This window comes from Oryctolagus cuniculus, chromosome 21, assembly GCF_964237555.1.
Source record: "Oryctolagus cuniculus chromosome 21, mOryCun1.1, whole genome shotgun sequence".
In the NCBI taxonomy this organism is placed as follows: Eukaryota; Metazoa; Chordata; class Mammalia; order Lagomorpha; family Leporidae; genus Oryctolagus; species Oryctolagus cuniculus.
The window spans coordinates 23,305,999-23,330,622 of NC_091452.1; the positions used below are offsets into that span (position 1 = coordinate 23,305,999).

The following is a 24,624-nucleotide window of genomic DNA, read 5'->3' on the forward strand; positions in this document are numbered from 1 at the left end:
TGGTGTAAGATATGATAATACCACATCCCTCTGGAATGTGATAGTACTTTGGAATTTTTAAGTTTTATTTCTTTATTTGAAAGGCAGAGTAACAGAGAGGAAGAGAGAAAGAGAGAGAGAGCAAGAGAGCGAGAGCAAGAGCTTCCATCTGCTGCTTCACTTCCCAAATGCCTACAACAGCTAGGACTGGGCCGGTCCAAAGCCAGAGGCCTGGAACTTCATCCAGGTCCACCTTGTGGGTGGCAGGAACCTAAGCACTTGGGCCATCATCTGCTGCCTCCCAGGAGCATTAGCAGGGAGCTGGATCAGAAGCAGAGGTGGGATTGGATCCCAGACACTCAGATATGGGATGTGGGTGTCCCGAGTAGTGGCTTACCCTGCTGTGCCACAATGCCTGCCCAATTTTGAATTTTTAATGCATATGCATGTCTGTTAAAATTTCTAACCATTGCTCTTCATTTTTGGATTGATTTTCTTAAGGGTTTTGGTGCCTGTTATACAACTTTTGGCCTCTTGAATAATTTATTAAAAGCATCAATATATTTAATATATTGTTTGAACATGAATTTGGAAATTACAACAGGAAAAGCATTGGAAAGGGAAAATTACCTGGCAGGTAGAAGATTTAAGAGAAAAGAGCAAAACAAAAACTAATTGCTATGGGACGTTAAATCAGTAGGCTGGAGAGAATTTGAAGCTGATTTTAGATTTCTTCCATGCATGGAATTGCCTAAGGAATCTAGGTTTAAATTCTCTTTTCCCCTTGAAATCCCTGATAGATACCACTTAATTTGTGAAAGAAGAACTGAAGTAGAGCTCATAGAGGAGAGAAGGGCAGTCTTAGAGGAAGAAAGGCTGCCACACCACATTGGTGGAATGAGCTGCCTGAGCTGCAGGATATAGGATAGCCACGGATTCTGGCCCGGACTTTGCTACTAGCTTATAGTGTGCAGTGGCTTAACCTTTGTGAGCTGTAAAATGGCCTGGCTCTTGCATCTGTAATGTTTGCTTCTGAGGTAAAAAATCCGGTATGTCTAGTTACAGAAATGGTAAGAGATCTGAGATCCTTTTCCTATATGTGTAAAGTTAAGAAGCCTAGAACAATGGGGTTGGCCTTTAAAAAATAGAGAAATTTAGTATGTTTTGTTTGGAAATATAAAGAGAAAAAGAAGGCCTGCTGTGTCTTAGATGAGGAGCCAGTTGGTGGAGGGAACCTAAAAGGGGACCTGTGTGATAGAATTACGTTTTTTCCTTCATATGACCCTGTTCTTCCTGCAAATTAACCTGTCTTGCATGTGACAGCCTGCATGAGTATTAAAATCTGTTTTGCATATCTGTGACTTGAGTTTACATGGTTGTTTTGGGTCATTTGTAGGTATTTGCGGTCTGATTAGAATGCATAAAACAACATTTTTATTCTTTGTTAAATTTTCAGCGTTAAAACACATGAAATGGCATATTGAATGCATTTTTAGATAGCAAATATTTTGCATGTTCTGCAGTGTTTTATTCTGGCATAATAGTAGGGATATAAAATTTATCTATCCTGTGTGGCAGAGTAGCACAGGCTGATCCAGTTCCCCTAGCAGGTGCTAATGACCTTAGCTGATGTCTTCTAACTGTATGGAAAGACAATTGAAGAGGACCTGGAATCAGGGAGCACAACCTCTCCAGGAGGATTCCTAATGCTCGCTCTGACTCCACCTGCCCCAGGCCCTGTGTCTGAGACTCCCTAACTTAGGATTATCTGAAGTTGAAAAAACCAGAGGCTCGTGGCAGAGAAGACTGGACTTGCACACGGAAGCCAGGACATAGGCAGAATTCCAATTGGTAAAATTCTAGAAAATTGAGACTAGAATTCAGATCTTCTAATTGTCTGAAAGCTAGTCCCCCCCCCCCCCCCCCCCCCGGGGTAGACAGAATAAAGTAATTAGTGGGAGGGGGAAAAAGTGCTGTGAAAGTCTGTTGCACTGGGAAGACTGGCCTGAGGACAAGTCAGCGTCGTCTTTGGATGTCTGTCCTCTTCCCCACATTCCTCCTTTACAATTTATTTCTACTGATACATTGTTTGTCTTCCTTCTTAGCTGTGCACGTCTTGAAAGAATTTTTAGCTGCATCAATTGCAGTTTCTCCTAGCATCTTGGGGTTAAGGACGTAAACAGAGGGTCAAAAGCTCCTTTTTTCTCAGAATACAGGCAAGATTTTGTAGTCTTTCTCTTACTCCTAGTCCTATTAAAATTGTAAGGGAATTTTTATAAATTATAGATTTAGAAGCACAAGGACTCCAGTCTTGAAGTAGAAACTCTCAGCCATTTTTCTGAGTAATTTTTTGTGTGTGTATATGTGTTTGTGTACGTGTATGTTTTTCTGTTCTTTAATCCCCGCCCCTATTTCTGTTTCTTTGTTCCAGACTTCTAGAACGGGACTGCTTTTGATTCCCTATCCTTGTTCTGAGAGTTCTCTCTGCTGACTGTTGCAGCTGCATGGTGGGGTAGGGTTTGCAGGAAAGGTGTCCTGAAACTGGCACGGCTAACAGGACACTGCCTCCCTTTTCTCACGGGAAGCGTGATTATTGGAATGCTACTTGAGATTCCCAGAGCCACATCTTTGCTGGGCTTGATACAGTATAAGAGACAAGTGATCCCCTTTCGAAGGAATAAGAATATCAGCTATTATTTTATCTCACATTCCTTTGAAGGTTTGGAAATTGCCTTTTTGAAGCTAGAGTTTGAGTAGAATAATTTGAGAGACAGAGGGACAAGTCCTGTTACCTTCTATTCAAATGTTTTCCTTCTGTCTCCTTTCCGTGGTCCATTTCTACTATTACACATGGTCTGTGCTTGTAGGATCTGCTGACCAGATAGGCAGGGAGGGAGCCACTCCAGCGTGTTCAGACCTCAAGCCCCACTTGGCAAACAGGGCTCCTCACCTGGTCTTCTGAAGCAGGTCACACCTAGCTGGTTTTGGGGTCTTGACCCACTGTGTGGCCTTTTCCCTCCCTCTGGGTACTGTGGGTCTGTGCTAAGAGAGGCTGACCAGCACCTGCTTTCTCTGTGCCCTGTGGGCAGTGTAGATAGCCAGTGTTTTCACAGGGCCCCTTTGCTCTTACTAACTTAGCCATAACTTTATAACTTTATCAGTTGGGGGCAAACAACTGATCTAGTCCCATGTGTACTTTGTAGTTCTTTGCTATAAGAAAGGTAGGATTACTGTTCTGTGTCACTGCAAGTCATTGACAGCTGTGGCATCTTAAATAGCACGTGGAAGGTGAATGAGAGAAGAGGGACGAGTTTGTGTGTGCTGCTTGGTGTCCATGCCACTGTTGTTGCAGAGGTGGAGCCTTCTCTTGAGTTCACCATCTTCCTGCTGTGACATGACATTGAGGACCTTGATTTAGAGACAGAAAATGGAAAGCCCTGATTCACTCTGTGTTAATTGCTTGAGTACAGTGGGTCCAGATGAATTTGCAGTTCTGTTTGCTTCATTCGCCTGTAGAGCTTTCTAATGATTCTTTTTGGACACACTGAATAACTGCAGGGTCATCGCCTTTTTGACTAAGGGGACCTCGTCTGTTTTAATTGCAGGTTCCATTACAGCTTATAGAAAGTGTTGAATGCCGAGATATATTTCAGCTTCATTTGACTTGCAAAGACTGCAAAGTTATCAGGTAGGTGATGTATTTGTGCTGTGGTTTAGTGTGGGAGATATTTTTTAAAGAATGGATCCATGGTTTGTAACTTAGCAAGAGCATCTTTTGGAAATCAGTCTTTTTAGTATTTTCTGAGCAGTTAGTGCCTGAGATATTTTATCTTTAGCATAATCTTGCTATGTTGAAATTTTAATTGGGGGGGGGGGGCTGGTGCTGTGGCGTAGTAGGCTGAGCCTCCGCCTGCATCGCCGTTATCCCATAAGGGCACAGGTTCTTGTCCCGGCTTCCCCTTTCCCAATCCAGCTCTTTGCTAATGGCCTGGGAAAGCAGCAGAAGATGGCCCAAATGCTTGGGCCCCCCTGCGCCTGTATGAGAGATCCGGAAGAAGCTCCTAGCTTCGGATCGGCCCAGCTCCAGCTGTTGTGGCCATTTGGGGAGTGAACCAGTGGATGGAAGACCCTTCTCTGTCTGCCTCTCAAATAAATAAAATTTTAACCAAAATTTAATTGGAAATAATTTATAATTTATAAAAAGATGCAAAAGTAAAAATAGTACGAAGGACACCAGTATATGTTTACCTAGATTCACCTGTTGTTAATACTCCACCTCCATTTACTTCATCCCCTGGTGGACTTTGTGTGTGTGTGTGTGTGTGTGTGTGTGTGTGTGTGATTCTTCTGAAAAATTTGAGAGTAAGCTACATAATCATGGCTCTTAACCCTACAAATTCTTTAGTGTATGTAGGCTTTCCTAAGAATAGGGATATTCTCTCACAGAACCACATTGTAACCTTCACAATTTTACACTCATAATACTTTTATTCAGTCTTCTGTCCATGTTCAATTTTGTCACCTGACAGTGATGTCCTTTATAGTATTCCCCCCACCCTACCTCCTTCAGTACAGGATGCAGCGTCAGACACTACTCTGCCTGATACAGTGCTGTAGACTTCTTTAATGTGGACTGTTTTCCACAGCCTTTCTTTGTATTTTAGCAGCTTCACATTTTTATGAAGATAATGCTTTATTTTAATGGAATATTTCTTGCATTGTGTTCTTCCTCAAGGTTTAATTGAGATTATGCATTCTCAGCTGCAGTATTATATACACGATGTGATATCCTTTGTAGGGTTTTGTCTTACATCTGCAGGCAAACTGTGTCCACATTTCCCACAGTGGTGGTGTTAGTTTTGATTACTAAAGTAAGCAAATTTTTCTTCCTAGCAACTAAGCAAGTCTGTAGGGAGCCAGGTTGAGATGCTGTGAAATTCCTTGCTTCTTATCAAAATGTCTCTAAGTTTAGTGTCTATTGATGATTTTTATCTGCTCTAGTCTTAAGTATAACGCTTGCAAAATGATGCCTGGATGTTGATTTTATTAGCTCCAGGAGTTTTAAATTCTGCAAGCTTTTTTTTTTTTTTTTTTTTTTTTTTTAATTTATTTTATTTGAAAGGCAGAGTTAGAGAGGGAGAGACAGAGAGATCTTCCATTCACTGGTTCACTCCCTAAATGGCTGCAGCAGCTGGGACTGGGCCTGGCTGGAACCAGGAGCCAGGAGCTTCTTTTCAGATTCCCCATGTGGGTAAAAGGCCCCAAGCACTTAGGCCATTCTCAGTTGCTCTCCCAGGCACACCAGCAGAAGGTGTGGATGGCGGTGCTGCAGGCAGCAGCTTAACCCACTATGCCACAATGCTGGCCCCCTAAATTCTGCAAGTTTTTACTTTTATCATTTTTGACCTACTCTGGAGTTCAAATAAACATTGTGTGTTGGCATCTTGCTGAGCCACATGGATTGGGATGAGGGAGAGGTTTAAGGACCCTTCCCTTGGCTTTCACTGTGTAAGTTAATTTTTAGCTGGTGAGATTTAGCTTGCTTTTGATAGTGACTACAATTTACAGTTGAAAAATCTTGTTTATTGATTACTTTGTTTTTAATGCTGCATCCAAAAAGGCAAAGTATTTAAACAAATCCTCAGCAGATCAGTTTACACTAATTATTTTAACCCCTTGGTTGTATATACTGGAAATTGGAATTGATAGAATTGTTTTGCTCTCTGAATGATTCCAGCTGAAAGTAATCTCTTTGTTTTGGATCTGAAGGTGGTGATTTGTCTTAATTGCTAAACAGACAAATTTTGTAATTACTTCCTAACTAGCTAAAAGTACTATGTGGGTTGTTTTTTTAATTTGGCCAAATATAAAAAAAAAAGACTTCTAAAATATTTCCTGAAAAGACCAACCATAAAACTTTTGATGGAAGAGGAAGAGAGGAATCCCATCCTGAAAGTCAGCTGCCATTTTACTGGAAAACTTGTCAGTGATTGTCTTCGGGGTCAGAGTCGTGCACAGCAATTGCTAAGCCCCTGCTTGCTGTGCTTGCATCGCACGTGGGCATGCCAGTTCAGGTGCCCCTGCTCCGTCTGTGATCCCTCTTCCTGCTGATGTACTGGGAAGGTAGCAGGAGATGGCCCGAATACATGGGTCCCTGCCACCACATGGAGACAAGCAGGAGATCCTGCCTTCTGTTCGGCCGAGACTTACCTGATGCAGCCATTTGGAGAGTGAACCAGTGGATGCAAGATCTGTCTCTTGCCGGCGCCGCAGCTCACTAGGCTAATCCTCCGCCTTGAGGCGCCTAGTTCTAGTCCCATTCGGGGCGCCGGATTCTGTCCCGGTTGCCCCTCTTCCAGGCCAGCTCTCTGCTGTGGCCAGGGAGTGCAGTGGAGGATGGCCCAAGTGCTTGGGCCCTGCACCCAATGGGAGACCAGGAAAAGCACCTGGCTCCTGACATCGGATCAGCGTGATGCGCCGGCCGCAGTGCGCCGGCCGCGGCGGCCACTGGAGGGTGAACCAACGGCAAAGGAAGACCTTTCTCTCTGTCTCTCTCTCTCACTGTCCACTCTGCCTGTCAAAAAAACAAACAAACAAACAAAAAACTGTCTCTGTTCCTTTCTCTTTGTCATTCTGCCTTTCAAATCAATCAGTCAATCAATCTTTTAAAAGTCATTAATCTCAGAAGACATTTCGTTCACTTAGAAAAATCTGTGTTCCGTGTGTCCAGGGTTGTGGTTTTTTTTTTTTTTTTAAACCTTTTGCACTGTTTGCTGAAATTTGTTGGAATTGTTTTTGGTTTTTCTAATAATTTATTTGAGAGAATAATGCTTGTATCAACAGTTCCTCCCCAAATGCCCACAGTGGCAAGGGCTAAGCCAGCTGGGAACTCAGTCCATGTCTCCAAAGTGGTGGCAAAGAACTCAGTTATTTGAACCATCAGCACTGCCTTCCAGGGCGTAGTCTACATAGGCAGGAAGCTGGACTCGGGGTGGAGTGGGATGCTGAACCCAGGTCCTCCAGTGTGGGATGTAGGCATGCCAGCCAGCATCCTAACTGCTAGGCCAGGCACCTGTCCTCTACCTGTTTTGTTATAAGTGATCGTAATCCGTTAAGGACTGCCTCTGAAGCTTTCTCAGTTGTGGCTGCCGCTTCACTATGAGGAAGCACTCTTGAAATGCTGGCTTTTTGAGATTTTGTTCTCAACTAACTGCCTTCTGATTTTGTTTGTACTTCTTTGACTTTACGAAGGTGTCAGTTTTCAACCTTTGAGCAGTGTCAAGAGTGGCTGAAGAGACTAAACAATGCAATCCGACCACCTGCTAAAATAGAAGATCTCTTCTCATTTGCTTACCACGCCTGGTGCATGGAGGTTTATGCCAGTGAAAAAGAGCAACACGGAGACCTGTGCAGACCAGGTAGGCTGTTCCAGGAATGTGCAGGTGGCTAGAGGCTTTATCAGACGACTGTGGGAGATGACTTTAACATGAAAGGGGATGTCTAAGCATTCCAGTGTTCAGTCGATTTATATTTTGGAGAACACTTCTAAGCTTATAGAACATGTTTCCTGCCTTCTAGGGAAAGGGTAGACCAGTAAACTTAACGTCACAGTACATTGGATCTAAAACCAACTAAAATAAAGTTACATGGATGTTATAGGAGCCCGGTGGAAGGGAGCTGTGAATATTAAGAACACAATTTAGAAGACATTAAAATCAACTTCTTAGTAGGCTTTGAGGATTGGCTAGTTCATTGATTAGATGATGGGGAAATACAAGTAGTGTGAAAAAAGCTGCAGAACTGTGAGGGTAGGCTGTCAAATACTGGAATATAAAATGACCTTGTGCTGTCTTAGAATTTTCAAGTCATGGCTTACTTGCCATCGCCTTTTCCTGGGTAAAGAACAGAAGTCCAGAGAAGCCAGCTGACTTCCTCAGGGACGAGTAGAGACACTGGATCTGTATTGGAACCTACGATTCCTGACTCCTTTTCAGTCTTTGCCCCATTCATTGTCATTCTGTCTAGAAATGGCGTTGACCAAGGTCATGTTTCTCTGCGTGTAGTTTTCTGTAAACTTCATGCTGCTATATAGAAATAGAACTGTGTTGCCCAGCACTGACTTTGGAAGCAAAGTCAAATTTCTGAATGATGAAATAGTTTGATCTTGGGACTTTTTTCTTCAACCCTGAAATTTTAATTCTGAATCTTCAATCTTGTAAATTTGCTGTGAGTCATTTTCCACATTCAAGGCTAGTTTAGCTGTATTTATGTCAGTCTGTTTCCTGGGCCATCACTGATTGAAACTTTTTGGTTCATATTCTTGTTCTATTTAACTAAATTTCAACAAACCTAAGCTTTATCTTATTTTCCAAGATGCTTTGATAAGTACTTTTGTTTGCTCCTTGAGACCTTATCAAAGCTGGCAGGATAGCCTGGTGTTTCTTTTTGGGGAAACAAGGGAATTGAGGGAGGCCAGAAGTAAAAGCTATCTTCCGGTCCTACTGCTAGTCAGTGATAGTGCTAGAACATAAAGCCAGTTCTGTTTGTGAGAGCCAACTGTGGGATGCTATGGGTGCAGAACCTGAACAACAGAGGTACTTGCCTTCATGGAGCTTCTGGAAAAGCACCAGAATCCAAATGTCTCATGAGCTTGCCCAGGTCATTGGAACCCAGAGTCATCCACGAGAGGCCACCCGGGCCAGGAACATTCACAGGACTCTGTGGTGCTTATGGTCACTCTCTTGATCATCACTTCTCTCTCTTTCTTTTTTCATCTTTATTGAGGTATTATCACATTTTAAATTTATGTCTTGGTTTATTTATGGCTCTTTTTAGGTTTGGGGGATTTTTTTTTAAAGGTAGACTTTCTAAAGATGGGCGTTTGGCACAATGGTTAATTTGCAGCTTGAAACACCTGCATCCTTCATCAGGTTCAAGCCCATGCTGCTCTGCTTCCAATCTAGCTTCCTGCTAATGTATACCCTGGTAGGCAGCAGATGATAGCCCAGCTACTTAGGTCCCTGCCACTTACCTGGGGGATCCACACTGGGTTCTGGGCTCCTGACTTTGATCTGGGCCTATGCCTGATTGTTGTGGGCATTTGAAGAGTGAACCAGTGATGGAAGATCTCTTTTTCTCTCTTTGTCTCTGCCTTTCAAATAAAATGAAAGACAAAAAATTTTTTAAAAGGTAAAATTTATAGGCAATTAAGTACACAAATCCTAGGTATATATTTACTGAGTTATTAAACCCTTGTGTCTTACTTATTAAAATTTTAGTTTTCACTCTCTGCTAGGATAATGAACTGAGTTCACCCTGCTGCTTTATGTGAGGTAAACACTTTAAGACTAGCTCCATGAGGCATTCTCTGATTTGCCAGCATTTAGTCACCTAAGCTTGCTTTCTCCTATTTTGTTTTCTCAAAACTAGAACAAAAATTCTCATCTTTTTAAGAAGACTTCTTTATTCTCTTGATAATTTTAGTTGTTTTTTGTAGATTTGAGCCAACTCTTGGGGGATTCCTTAGATGAGCCAGGTCAACACTTGATGTTATTGTTTACTTGTGTGTGTCTCTGTTGTAGGTGGGAAGGCCTGGGACCCTAGTCCTTCCCTTCTTGAAATCTGGTATGCCTTGGCCATCAGTGTTTTCTCTCTTCTTGTGTGTGTGCGCTGGGGTCTTGTGGGGAATAAAGTAATACTTTAGGATTTGGAAAATCTGAATTCAAATCTTACTGTGTCATTGAAAACATAACCCTGGGTAAGCCATTTATCCTCTCTGTACTTGTTTGCTTTGTTCTTCAAGCTGGGGCATTCATGCTTTTCCTGCCCAAGCTGATGCAGGTATCCTGAAGAACCACTTTTTAAATGCTGTTGAGTTCAGTTCAGTGAAGTTTGATTGCCTCCGGGTGCCATGCTTCTGAAAACATTTTGGAAATGATGCAGCTCCAAATATTGCCATCGTAACTGATGGGTTAAAGTTGCTCTGTGAGTAGAGGTTGTGTTGTGTTTGCTCCCAAGGTATACAATCTGCATGGAAGTTTACCTGCTACCACTCACTGGGATTTTACTGTATTTCAGTGGCTTGGTTTGAGTGTGTCTGTATCTGTGGCTTTTCTCTTTTATTTATTTTCACTGTGAAGTACAGAGGAAAAACTTGATTTTATTAAAAAAAAAAAAAGAGTCCGTGTTGGCATTTTTAAAGCCAGTCAATCTTATTCTTCTGTTTTTACCCACTGTGGTCAATGTTAGTGGTAGCTATAGCATTAGTCACCAAATAAGAGCATACCAGACAACCACAGTCTTATAAGTCATCTTGAGGGTGGGACGACACTTGAGATACTTCAGAGTGATACCTTTGTGTATCTGCACTGGTACATGAAACCACAAGCATAGACTAAGTTAGCTTACCAGAGAAGAAAAATATGGGAAAACTACACTGTTGCCTCGGTAGTCCTACTAGGTATCGAACCTGTCATAGTTGTAAGCTGCCCTTACTCTGGCCACAGCTTTATGTCTTACCCAATTTTGGAAGAAATCTCAGCAGTGCTGTTGGAATGCACATGTAAATGTGGCAAAAGCAGTTGCCAAACTCTTCATTCTGCTCTTAGCCCCATCCCAGACTACAAAAGGAGTGGCCTTAAAGTTGCAAGCTTCTTGTCTTGTCCTTGCTGCCACTCACTGCAGCTGGATTCTGGTGATGGCTCTGTCCTGATGTGTTAATCTGAAGTCCTGGCAGGTGGTGGGCAGCTCAGCTGCTGGTGTGGTAACATTGGGCTCACTTCCTTGACTAGTCCTGTGAGAGATGCCCATTAGGCACATTGGTTTATCCATGAACAGCAAATGACTCTGGGTTTTAGACTATAGTGCAGCTGCCTGTTTATTTGTCTTCTAGATTTGAGTTGAGTCCAGGAAGTATAGATCTAGAGGACTGACTAGGAACTTAGGACTTAGAAAGCAAGGTTCTTCCTTCCATATGTGAAACTCTGAAGGGGGTAGTCAGCCTTCCCTGAGGAGAGGGGTGTGGGGAGCAACTGGGAGCAACTCGAACTAGACTAAGTTACTGGAATTAAGACTTATTCTATGCATCTGCTTTCCCACAATATGGCGCTGAGAAGGGAAACAGCTTCTACACAGCTGCCTCCAGTTCAACCAATAAACTGTGGGACCTGCTCCTGATTGGAGGAGAGCAGCATACTCGGCGTGTGGGTAGCAGAGTTGGGATTGGTGGAAGAGGACTATAAAGGAGGAGAGAGACGGCATGCACCAGGAACATCTAAGAGGAACATCTAAGAGGAACACCTGTGTAGCCCCCGAGAGAGCCGGCCGGCGGTGTGCCGCTCCCCCGCGGAAGTGGGGAATGTGGCAGGGGGAACCGCCCTTCCACGGAGGTGGAAGGGACAGTAGCCAACCCGGGAAGAACCAGCAGCAAACCCGGGGAGGGCCGAGCAGACGAAAGAACAACGCAGGGTCTTGTGTCGTTCCTCCATGAAGAGGGGGAGCGACAGAGGGGTGCTTTTACCTTCTCTGGCTCGCATCCTCACGTGTCCTTTCCACCCTAGGTCTTTGTATAATTGTGGGGTTGAATACTCAGAATTGGCCAGGGAGCTAGATTTTTTTATATATCTATATTTTTTTGGCAGCGGGTTGGGGGGAGGATTTTTTTAGACTGCAGGTTAGCACTGTGGTTATGACGGAGAGCTCATTACTTTAGAAAAAGTTTTCTTTTCCTCTAAAATGAGAATTGCTGGGCTGTTAATTGTAGTTTGAGTGATACCAAATGTTGGAGAGGGACAGATCCCCACTTAGTTGGGGAGGCAGGCTGGAAAAGTTGAAATGAAAATATAAAGCCAAACAAAAACCTTAAAACCCCAAGATTCAAAATAAGTTGAGATATTACAGTGTATCCAGTGTTGAATGATTGAGATATGGAAACTGTGAGATGGAAATTCCTAAGGGAAATCCAGCAGTAATTGTGTTTAGGTTTACTTTTCTGGCAAAATAAACAAAAGTGAATGCTGACCAAGTTTGTAGAATCAGGTTGAATTACTCATGTATGTAAGATCTGCTGCTAGATTTTCTTTTTCCAACCTGTGTTTTTCAAACTGCAGGCTGTGATCCACAAGTGGATCATGAAATGGAATTTTAAGGAAGTAAAATAGAATAGAAAATAGCAAAGTGTATCATATACAGCAAGCATGGGTACTGCATTATGAAACTTCTCCCCAGCCCCTTTATTTTTTAAGATTTATTTGAGAGAGGGAGAGAGAAAGAGAGAGATCATCCATCTGCTGTTCACTCTGCAAGTGGCTAAAATAGCCAGAGCTAGGAACCTGGAACTCCATTCTGGTCTCTCATGAATGGCAGCACTTGGGTCATCTTTCACTGCTTTCCCAGGCACTTTAGCAGGGAGCTGGATTGGAAATAGAGCGACTGGGACTCAAACTGGCACTCAGATGGGATGCCGGTGTCACAGGTGGCAACTTAACCCGCTGTGCAACAATGCTAGCCCCAGAAATCTTTTTTAAAAATGAACATATTTTTAAAAAATTAACATATGTTGTATTGTGATGTAAAACATAATTCTGATTGTGGGTTGTGGTATTCAGTTTCAGAGTTTATGAAGTCACTACTTTAGAGGATACCAAGATAATTAAAATTCACTCCTTATTCTTCAGGAACTTGAGAAAACAGATTTTTCTGTAACCACTACTCAGTATGTATTTCTCTATGTGTAGCTCAGAATTTTATGTTCTGGATGGTCATTCTCCTTTTGGAGGGTGGTTCTATGTAGTAAGTTGTTGGTGGCTGTTGTTGGTATTTGCTAGCAATTATTTTAAAATATCAAGATCCTTTTAGGGTATCTGAATGCCCTAAAATAGAGATACTAGTTAATAGACCAATAATAAAAGTGCTTTTACCTTTTGCAGAGACTGTGTCCCAGGGTGGGGTAAAAAAATCGTTAATTAATGAACTTGGAAATTGCCAGAGTTTTACAGCTTTTTGATTGGGATTATGAATGAAAGACCCCTGACTGGGTTTTTTTAAAGGATATTTAAAAGAATTATTTGAGAAAGAGATACTTATGCTCCCCATCCATTGGCTTATTCCAGATGCCTGCAGTAGCCGGGAGTCTGGAACTCAATCCAGGATCTCCCATGTGGGTGGCAGGGACCCTACCACTTAAGCCATCATCTGGTACCTCTTAGAGTTCTCAATATTATTAAGAAGCTGGGGTTGGGGGCTAGGCTAGGCCTGGAACCTGGGCACTGCGATATAGAAGTGGGAGTCTTTACTAAGCGGACACCTACTCCCTGACTAGTGGTGTTTCCTTGCTTGCTTACTTGCTTCCTCCCCTCCTCCCTCCCTCCCTTTCCTCCCTCCCCCTCCTTTCCTCCCTCCCCCTCGTCCCTCCCTTCCCCCCTCCCTCCCTTCCCCCCTCCCTCCCTTCCTCTCCTCCCTCCCTTCTTCTCCTCCCTCCCTTCCCCTCTCCCTCCCTCCCTTCCTTCCTTCCTTCATTTTAGCTGAAAGACTGAGTGATAGAGAGAAGAGGGATCTTCTATCCACTGTTTACTCCCTAAATGGCTGCAACAACCAAGGCTGGGCCAGGCTTAAATCTGGAGCTGAGAACTTCATCCACGTCTGCATGTGGGTGGCACTTGGGCCAGCATTCACTGCCTCCCAAGTGTGTTAGCAGGAAACTGGATTGGAAGCAGTTTGATGTGTGATGAGGACGTCCCAAGTGACAACAACCCACTGTAGCGCAGTCTCCCTCTCCCACTGCTACTCTTGTTCGTATTTCCTTGCAAGCTGCAGACAGATGGCACCCACTCACGTATGGTTGTTTGTGTTTGGAAGGCTGCTATACTGTTTCTAAAGCTTTCCCAAAATGGGCTAGATTGAGCTATTATTTCATTCTGCATCCCTTGTTTCAGCTTTTTATAGCTCTCCTTTAGGAAATGTATAATACCTAGCTTAAGTGCAAGAAGAACAATTTAAATGGGAAGTAGTTTTACAGAATTGTCCTTCATTCAAGTAGTTGCTGTTTCCTGTTGCTGCTCCTCTCCCAGGGGGAGCAGAGCTTTATACCTTAGTCATCACAGCAGTCTGTGGTTTCATTTGTTGTGATTTCTCCCAGCTCCCCTGCTAGCTAACATTTATTTTATAACCTATAGCGCTATATATTAGAGCTTCTGCTTAATGGTTGTTAAAATAAAATTACTGCTATAGGACTGTTTCTATGGGAGAAAGTTTTTTCAGAGTTACTGATATGTATGTTGAGTTCATCTCTACCTTTGTTGCTGTCTCGAGGAAGAAAAAGTCAAATTCATTAGGACGAATGTGGCCAGATTATGTCTGTTGGGGTGGGCATTCTTAGAAAGCTCAGCACGTTACCAGAGTAGTTGGTGTTTCCTGAGACTCCTGGGGACTGGCGGTTAGGATTCTATGACCATGTACTGGCGATTCTGAAATCTGAAAGGCTTTGAAAGCAGAGTGATCTTTCTTAACCCTGTTTGGTGACTTGACCTACCTGAGCTAACATAAGGTTGTTTGCTGCTGTAGTCCCACAGTAGTACCTGTGGGACAGTGAATAACTCACTTGGTGTGAGTTAGCCTTACATTTTGCTGAAAAAGTAAATAATGTAGGCCCTGATGAGTGTGTGAGCCTGTAGTGTAGTACATGCACCGCCTTCCCTTTCCAAAATCCAGCCCAGAGGATGTGGGATGAGTTGGACATCCAGGGTATCTTCTCTTGGTGCTCTCAGGTTTGGTTTGGTTTTGTTTTGTTAAGATTTGTTTATTTGAAAGGAAAGTTAACAGAGAGAGAGAGAGAGAGAGAGAGAGACAGACCGAGACAGACCGAGCGACCTTCCATTCACTGGTTCACTTCCCAAGTGGCTGCAATGGCTGGGGCGGGGCCAGACAGAAGCCAGAAGGCTGGAATGCTGTCTGGGTTTCCCTTGTGGGTGGTGGGGGCCCAAGCACTCACACCATCTACTGCTGTTTTCCTAGGCATATGAGCAGGGAACTGGATCGCCTGTACAACAGCCAGGACTTGAACTGGCACCATACGGTGTGGAATGCCAACATCACAAATGCAGCTTAACCGACTATGCCACAACACCAGCCCCAGTGATCTTGTTGTTTATTTGTGTACCATCACTGTGATGTGGGAATGGGAAGGTTGCTAGTGTGGCATCAAGAGCATGGATTTTGGGGCCAGACCTACTTAACAACCTCTCTGTCTCTCTCTTTTTTTTATTCTGTAAAAGGAGTTCCTTGGGTGGGTGATTGTGGTGCAGTGAACTAAGCTACCACTTGGGATGTCCACATCCCTTGTTGGAGTGCAAGTTCCAGTCCTGGCTAGCCTGCTTCCAGTGCGGCTCCCTGCTGGTGCTCCTGGGAAGCAGGAGTTGCTGGCCGCAGTATTTGAGTCCCTGCCGCCTCTTTGGAAGACCTCTATTGAGTTGTAGGCTCTTGGCTTTTGCCTGGCCCGGTTCTAGCTGTGACAGCCATTTGAGGAGTCAGTCAGCAGATGGAAGATCTCTCTCTGTCTTTCAGATGAATGAATGAATGAATGAATGAATAAATAAATAAATAAATAAATATTTTTTTTTTAAAAAGAGCATAGTGATGGCCATCCTCAGAGTTGATAATAGGGATTAAATGAGGTAGCATAATTCTTAGTCAGAATTTCTTTCCTCTTAACTCTCTGTTGTTAACCCTACCAGGGATTTTATTTAACTAAAAATAAATGTTATTTATACAGTTAGAGCAGAGTAGCTATGCTTTTATTCCACCCGTTTTGAAAAATGGTATTCATTTCTTCCTTTCTGCTGTCTGTCTTTGTCCCCTAGGGGAACATGTAACGTCAAGGTTTAAAAATGAAGTGGAGCGAATGGGTTTTGATATGAACAACGCCTGGAGGATTTCCAACATCAATGAGAAGTACAAGTGAGTTATGTAGGTCCCTGTGGACTGTGGCTCAAAGCTAGCGCCTTTGCAGAAACCCCAGTTGTCATGTGGCAGAACGTTGGAACCTAGACTTTTACTTGAACTATTTTAAAGTCCAAGTGCATGTTCTTTGGAATATTTCCTGGACCTTCTGTTCCCATTGCTATCATGGGAGTGGAAAGTGAGTCTTACTTAACAGGATCCTGGCACCTTCCTTTGCACCCCTCCAAACCTCTGGTCTTCCTAGCACACGCATGTCCAGATAATACTGTTTTTACCTGTGGGCAGGCAGGTTCCCTTGTTCCCACTGCCACTTGGCATCACCTTAGTGATAGGGGCAGTGATCTCATTAGCAGGGACAAAATACTGAGGAGCTAGTTTTTATGACTTTAATTTTATTCCAGTTCCTATGAAACAGATGTAAGTTTTACTCTGATCTTTAATATGTTGATCTAAAACTAAATTCATAGCCATGGTCATTTAACTATTAACCTTTTTTTAAATAAAGATTTATTTATTTGAAAGGCACAAATTGAGAGGGAGAGGGAGAGAGAGATTGAGAGATTCCATCCCCTGGTTCACTCCCCACGTGGGGCTGGGCCAGCCCGGATCCAGGAGCCAGGAGCTTCTTCCAGGTTTCATGTGTCAGTGCAGGGGCCCAAGTACTTGATCCATCTTCCACTGCTTTCTCAGGCCATTAGCAGGGAGTTGAATCAGAAGTAGAGCAGCCAGCACAGGGACCTGATGCCCATATGGGATGCCGATGTCACAAGCAGCAGTTTAACCCGCTACACCACTATGCTAGCCCCTAACTATTAATTATTAATGTGAGCATTGTTAAATATCTAGCCATTACCTGTTTCCTTAAAACATGTAAGTGTGTTTTCATGGAGGGAGACAGTTAGCTACTGTGACTTTGGTAATTTGAAATTTATAAAATGATAGGAAATTGGGAACTTTATGTTAATAGATTATTCTCCTCCTAAGTTTTTCTGTGTAGCACTAAGCACTTTTGGTCATTTGAAAGGCTGCCTCAAATTATGATTTTCCTGGTCTTTTTGTGCTGGCTACTTGAATATTTCACTTGTCTTCGGGAAAGCTGTAAAAAGTAGTAAATTACTACACACAGCTCTTCCTGTGGGCTTTGGCCAGGAGTTAAGACCTGCTGACAAATCTGCTGCCTATCGGTCCTCTTCCTCTGTCCTCAGCAACAAATCAAGACAGAGTAGGGTGGAGGCTGGAGGACGGCAGCCACAGAGGGCCCGAGGCTGCTGTTTGCTGGGCCGAGTGTAGCCCGTCTTTTCTGTACTGGAAACTGCTTACCCACAAATGAGCACGCAATTGGTGGCTTTGAGGAGCTGACTAGTGGGTAATGTAGTACTTGTGGGACAGTGAATATAATGTTCAGAAAATTGGGTAGACTCAGAAACTGTGAATTGTTAGAATAAAAATCCCTAATTAATATAGGGTTAAAAATTAACTTCCTGTCTTGAATCTATTAGTTCTACTTCAAAACTAGTCTTCAGGACATTGGAACATTCTTCCTGGGGTCAGCATTGTGGCTGGTTGGAGTCCCAGCTATTCCACTACCCATCCAGCACCCTAATGGACTGGGAAAAGCAGCGGAAGATGGCCCAAGTGCTTGGGCCCTGTACCCTTGTGGGAGACCCAGAAAACTTCAGGTTCCCTCCTTCGTCCCAACCCAACACAGCCTAGCTACCTCGTGGCCATCTGGGGAGTGAACCAGTGGATCGAAGATCTCTCTGTAACTCTGCCTTTTAGGTAAAATAAATAAATCTTAAAGAAAAAAAGTTCTTCCTACTACAAAAGAAGAATAAGAACCAAATATACTCTTGAGTTTGAAACAAAGGAACAAGACTCATAAACTGTGGTCAGTGTGTCCCGGGTTATCTTCAGCAATTTGTGAGTTAGGAAGTTACATAGCTACTCTTGGCCATAGCCGTTCTCATGGTTCAGTTGCTTTTTAATATCCTGAAACATGTGGAAATTGAGAACGGGTTGGGGATACATAGTGCAGAATGATCAAACCCCCGTGTCTTAAGCCTGTTTGTGTTTTTCTGCCTCTTTCCTGATGTATAAGATAGGCTGGAGCAGGGTGGTGGTGGAGTTTGTATGTTTTAAGATCTGGACTAAAGGCCTTGTTACTTTCTTTCTTTTTTTTTAAATGACATTATTTATCAAAAATAAATTTATTAAAATATTCAAAGACCACTTCAGGGCCTTGTTACTTTGACTTTTAGAAAGAAAGAATGGGAGAATGGGCATTTGACCCAGCAGTGAAGACACCTGTATCTCACATGGGAGTACCTGGCCGTGCCTGGCTCTGGCTCTGGCTCTGGCTCTGGCTCTGGCTCTGGCTCTGGCTCTGGCTCCTGACTCTAGCTTCCTGCTGATTTAGACCCTGGGAGACAGCAATAATAAATCAAGTAATTGGGTTCCTGGCACCCATGTGGAAGGTTTTAGTTCTGGCCCATTTCTTGCCTTTGCGGGCATTTGGGGGATGAACAAGTGCATGGAGCTCTCTTAAAAATTGTTTAAAAGGAAGGTTGGGTTACCCGTAGGACACTGCCCTGCAAGTAAAACCCGTCAGAAGCACTGCTGCGCAGGGCTTTAGCTTGGCTAGTGTTAGCTAGCATCTGCCCTGCTGAAGTGAGAGCTTTCCCCTCCTGAGGTTAGGTTCTTCCTCGCTGTGTTTTGTGGAAATTGTGCTCACTAGCGGATCCCGTCACAGACTTGATTCAGTGGGGCTGCTGGTGTTTGAGCGGAGGCTGGCGTGCAGTGCTCTTTCGGCACACCCAGAGCCGTGCCCGTTTCCTGGACGTAGGATGCCCTGTTTGGTTCAGATCACAGGACGAGTTCAGGAATCCTTTGAAGTCTCTGGAAACTTGAAATTGTAGGCTTTTTCCTTCCCCTGTTTCCCTTTGACAAAGGCCTCAAAGACTGACCGTCTGGTAGAGGTGCCCAGTAATTGTACTGCATGTTCATGTAGTGAAAATATATTTATTCTAACAGTAACAATGAGAATAGAGACTGCCCTCTTTTTTCATTGCTAGTGAAGGTTGCCGGATTTCCAAAAGGCAGCATCAAGTGGAACAGTGTGATGTACAAACAAACAATTAAGGCAACCCTCTGGGGGGAGACCAAAGCCCTAGGAATACTGCTGCTTGTCTTTTCACTGCCCCTGTGATGGTGAGATCAACACCCATGTATTGGCTGACCCAGCGTCTCTCTCCTTTTCTTCCCCTCGCCCGTCTCTCAGGTTATGCGGGAGTTATCCACAAGAGCTCATAGTGCCTGCCTGGATCACTGACAAAGAACTAGAAAGCGTAGCAAGCTTCAGGTCCTGGAAGCGCATCCCTGCTGTTGTCTACAGGTGAGTAAGCCAGACCACCCCCAGGTTGGGCTGGTGCTGCTGCCCACTGCATGTGGTGTTCTGCTCACCTGGGAAGGGAGGGGGAGGGTTCAGGATTTGCCAGGCAAGACCTGTGCTTCCATATTACCAGAGCTGTTCCGTAGCACCATGTCAGTACTCAGCGCATGCAGAACACTAGCTAGTAGTTCAGTGACACTGATGAGGACTTTTTAATAGAAAAGTGACCGCACTTGCTGTTTTAGGATCCTTTTCTCACATCCCGGGTAAAGGTAATATGCTGATTGCGTTTAGCTTCAGATGTTAGCAGGACTTTGGGGTAGAGAGTGGTGAGTCCTAAGTGTGTGTTTTGAGAGGAAGAAGGTTGAGGCTTGAGTGGATAGAAGATTCAGAGGTCAGAGGCCTGAGAACCAAGGGATACAGGTTGTGGAAGGGACTGGGAGTATGGTGACAAAGCATGAGTTCTGGTCTGGAGCTACAGAGCTGAGTTCTGGTGTGTGCTGACACTTCTCACTGCGGCACCTTGAACAGGTTTTCTAACCACCTTCAGTCTGTCCCTGCTGAGGAAAATGGAAAGAGTTCTTACTTTGCAGACACGCTGTGACATCTGGGCTCTCTAAACAGCATGCCGAGGGGTTGGGACCCCGTGTGCTGAACGCCTGCTCTCCCAGAAGCACTTGGATTTCTAGGACGGCGCTCCTCCTGTTGTGCAGCGGCTCCAGCTTTCCATTCTGCTTCCTTTTCTCAGTTTGCAGATTTTTCCCTGCGTTGGGCCAGACCAGTGGCTTAGTTAGAAATGCTTTCAACCACAAAGTAATCCACTGAAGTGAAGGTGTAGGAAGGGATTTCTCTCCTTGTAGAATTCCCAAAGAAGTAACCAGCTTGTCCGTTTAGGCTGCTGAAGGCAGAGTGGAATGCCACCCATGAAGAGAGAAAGATGGAGAGGTACTTAGTCTGTCCAGTGGAGCCCGGTCAGGTTTCGATTTCAGTGATCATCACTGTTTTCAGACTCTCCTAGCAAAATAGGACACCAAGGTTACCTATCATTCAAGTGGGAAGGCTGCCACAGGAGTTGGAGGGTAGTGAAAGCTGAAGGGATTTATCAGTCTTGTCCGTGATCCGCCGAACTGGCAGGGAAAGCAGCTCTCACTGCCGTGCCAGCCAGCAGCTGCGTTAGGTCAGCAGTCCTGGCGTTTGGCAGAAGCACTCTCATTTCCAAAGTGAGGGAATGGTGAATTCACTCTTTTGGCAGAGAAGTCTAAGACTGACGATTCAGGCCTAGTTGAAGAAAAACTTCATAGAAAGTAATAAAAATGGGAAGCCTTTTTTTCTCCCCCTTTAAAACTTAATTCTAAAAGGCACGAGCCCTAGGGCTTTTCCTGGTTTTTTGGAGACCTTAGGGTATACACAGAGAGTATTTTTTATTTGCAGTTTTTCAGAGAAAACTCTGCTTTCAAAACATGATAGATCTAAGTTGCTGATGTGGTCCGTGTAAAATCTGACAGACTCCCTGGAACTGGTGTGTCTCAGGTCCTGCGTCCTGTATCTGTGAGCCGCACCCTGGGGGCTTTGTGAGGGAGGGACATGTGGCAGGACATCAAGACTCCACCACCGTGCCCCGCGAGCGGAGCTGTGCACGCTGTGGTCCCGCCTGCCAGGTGCCAGCAGCCGCAGCCTGAGAGCGCTGCACTGAAGTGGCAGGACTGGGGCTGCCCTGCTGTGGCAGGAGTGCGCATTGGAGTCGCCATGGCAGGCAGAGATGGCTGCAGCACAGCAAGATGGGGCAGGGTGCCCATCTGTGGTGCAGTTCCCAGCTCCCCCTTTGCGCGTGTGCTGAGGATTAGAAACTCCTAGGCACGTCGGGAGCTCGCCTGACTCAGCTCAGGACAGTCAAAGCAGTTCTGTACTTCTGTGTAAAATTGGAGCACTCAATGTTTTAAACAGTTACAGGTATTTATCCATTGGCCATCTCAACTTTTATACTTTCCTGGTTCTGTTTAAGTGAGACAAATGCTTTTCTTCCGTGATTTGTTCGCTGTAGTGTCTGAGTTACCTTTCATAAAGTCTAAAGAGGAGAGACAGGTAAGCGCTCATTTCAGTAGCCCAGCAGAAGTGTAGCTGTTTGAATGCCCTTAAAGCTGAAGACCCAGGCCTCAGAGTGCCACCTGTTGTTTCTCCCACGCACTGCTGGGCAGCGTGCAGAGGAGAAGGCTCAGAGAGACCTCTGCTGCAGAGGTTTGCAGCCCTTCAGCGCGGCGGCTGCCTGGGCCGTCACCTGCTAGGTGGCGTTTAAGAAACAGCGAGGTTTTTTCTAGTTTGGCCCTGTTCAGCCCGTGAGCTAGTTGAGTGTGTTGATGACATGCAAGTGTTTTCAGTTGCTTGTCTTTCCCAGTGAGAAAGGATTTAAAAACTATAAGCAAACTGCTAATTGCCAAATTTAATTTATAACTTGTGAGTTTTAGGGTTAAAATGAAAATATTTCTCATATTGCCCAAAGAAGACAGATTGGGTAGTATGATTTTAAATCCATCTGCCGTACGTTTTTGTGCATGTGTGCGTACATGTATTTAGAAACAGTTCTAAAGAAAATACACGCTAAGTTTCTTCTGGGATATAGAATTTGGGGGCATTTAAATTTTTTTGCTTACCAGCTTTTTATTATGATGATTTATTTTACAATGAACTGATTCTTTTTTAAAAAACACTTTTCATCCACTTGGAAGGCAGAGTGACAGTGAGAGAGGGACCTGTGCTTCCTTCACTCCCCGTATGCCTACAACAGCTGGGGCCAGGCTGAAGCCAGGAGGCTGGAATGCCATCGTGGTCTCCTTCATGGGTGGCAGGGGCCCAAGCTCTTGAGCCATCGTCTGCTGCCTTCCAGGTGCATCAGCGGGGAGGTGCAGCAGAAGCAGAGTTGCCAGGGCTTGAACCAGGCATTGTGATGTGGGATGTGGGCATCCCAAGTGGTGGCTTAACTTGCACCCATGATTACTTTTATAACTTAAAAAGCAAAACAGCTTTATTGAAATGTGCCACCTAAAATTCACTGTTTCAAATTGTACAATTCAGTGAACTTTAAGTATACTGTATTCAGAGTTGTGCAGAACATTTTCATCAGCCTGGAAAGAAATTCCATACCCATTAGTAGTCACTCTCCATTCCCTCCTCACACTGCCTTCCCCAGCCCCGAGGGACTAGTAATTTACTTTCTGTCTCTATAGATTTGCCTGTTTTGGACACTTAATATGAATGGAATCACGCAACACGCAGCCTTTTGTGACTGGCTGCTTTCACTTAACATGTGGGTTCATCAGTGTTATGGCTTATATCAGAATTTTATTTTTACTGCAAAGTAATATCATTTTTCTAACTTTTTAATTGCTAAAATTGCCTAATTAGGAAAAGCTTTTTTTTGTTAAGATTTATTTGAAAGGCAAAATTAGAGGAAGAGAGAGAAGTCTTCCATTTGCTGGTACACTCCAAAATGACTGCCATTGCCAGGGCTGGGCCAGGCTGAAGCTGGGAGCCTGAAACCCCTTTCGCGGTCTCCCACATGGGTACAGGGGCCCAAGGACTTGGGCCACCCTCTACTGCTTTCCCAGGCCATTAGCATGGAGCCGGATCAGAAGTGGAGCAGCTGGGACTCGAACCAGCACTAACATGGGATGCCAGCATCACATCCCACTGTGCCACATGCTGGCCCCTTTATTCATTTCATTTTTCTATTTTTTTAATGTTTGGGTTTTAATAGCATTTTTATATAAGGCGTATGCTTTCTGCTGTTTCTGTATAAAGGATCCATCAGAGTACGGTTTACCAGGTTGATCCTGTTACTTTGCTTCTGAGAGCCTGAGGAAGGATAGCTGGCTCACTGAGCTATCCGCCTATAATAAAAGCAGTTGGTGACTCATGAAATCTCAGGAGTTTTATAAAGCAATTGCTGTGGACCAGGTGCTTCAGTCCAAAGGTGGGATCTTATTTTGAAAAGACTCTCTAAGCCAGCTGTGGCATACAGTTGCTGTAATGGATGGCATAGCAGGTAAAGCCACTGTGTGCAGTGCTGGCATCCTATATGGGTGCCGGTTCGAGTCCCGGCTGCTCCACTTCCAATCCACCTGACTGCTATGACCTGGGCCCCTGCACCCACATGGGAGACCTGGAAGAAGCTCTTGGCTCCTGGCTTCGAATTGGTTCAGCTCCACCTGTTGTGGCTATTAGGAGCGTGGAAGACCACTTTCTCTCTCTGCCTCTGCCTCTGTAACCCCACCTTTCAAATAAATACATCTTAAAAAAAAAACAACAACAACCAAATGAGACGTACATTGAGTTTTTAAAAAAAGTCAATGAGACAACACATTTTTCTGTTTTTGCATTTGTTACATCAGGGTGTTTATACTTTATTTCCCAAAAACAGATTTGAAAATTCAAACATTTAAATTGTGAATATTGTTATTTTCTGTAAGAGTACATGCTTACCATTTTGTTAGTAACTTTACAGAGATTTTTCTGATGGTATGATAAGAAAGATTCATATATGTCACATTGTTTATTTCTGTTAGTGTATGATTTTTTTTTAATTTTACTTTCTAAATATCTGCATTTCTTTTTAAAGATTTACTTATTTATTTGAAAGGCTGAGTTAGAAAGAGAAAAAGAAAAATCTTCCATCTGCTGGTTGACTCCCCAAATGGCCACAATGGCTGGAACTGGGCTAGTCTGACGCCAGGAACTTCTGGGTCTCCTTAGTGAGTACAGGGACCCACACACTTAGATCGTTCTCTGCTGCTTTCCCAGGTGCATTATCGGGGAGCTAGATAGGAAGTGTGCAGCTGGGATTCAGACGGGCACCCATATGGGATGCTGGCGCTGCAGGTGGCGGCTGTAGCAACTACACCACAGCGCTGGCCCCTCTGCCCTCTTTAATACTTAGAGGCCTTGGAGTCAACGCAGTCGCGTGTTACCTAGAGTCATGCTACTGAGTGAGGCGTTGGAAATCCATTCCCTTAGTTTCTGTGTGACCACAGCGCATCTGACGGGGGCCTCTGGCATCAGTACAGCTGTTGTCTCTTGTTCCCTACACAGGCACCAGAGCAATGGCGCTGTCATTGCCCGCTGTGGACAGCCAGAGGTCAGCTGGTGGGGCTGGCGAAACGCAGACGATGAACACCTGGTGCAATCAGTAGCCAAAGCTTGTGCCTCTGACTCCCGATCGAGTGGCAGCAAGCTGTCGACCAGGAACGCTGCTCGGGACTTTGCCAGTGGGGGAGACCTTTCAGATGTGGAGTTTGGTAAGGTGCTCCCAG

The 24,624-nt window shown here is 44.3% G+C and overlaps 1 protein-coding gene across 28 annotated transcripts in view; it reads left to right on the forward strand.

Annotated features, from left to right (window-relative positions):
- MTMR3 (myotubularin related protein 3) overlaps positions 1-24,624 on the forward strand; it is a 146,007-nt gene that overhangs the window by 99,420 nt on the left and 21,963 nt on the right. For 20 of the 28 annotated variants that reach the window (XR_011385144.1, XM_017350667.3, XM_070065803.1 and 17 more), the window contains 5 exons: positions 3,585-3,667; positions 7,231-7,397; positions 15,834-15,930; positions 19,211-19,324; positions 24,404-24,609. Coding sequence is in view for 27 of the 28 variants with exons in the window: in XM_017350667.3 (XP_017206156.2) it covers positions 3,585-3,667; positions 7,231-7,397; positions 15,834-15,930; positions 19,211-19,324; positions 24,404-24,609 (667 nt within the window). In the remaining variant the exon portion in view is untranslated. Of the gene's footprint in view, positions 1-3,584; positions 3,668-7,230; positions 7,398-12,603; positions 12,692-15,833; positions 15,931-19,210; positions 19,325-24,403; positions 24,610-24,624 lie in introns of those variants that run through there. The other 8 variants (XM_070065810.1, XM_051826664.2, XM_017350676.3 and 5 more) reach the window with 2 other exon arrangements.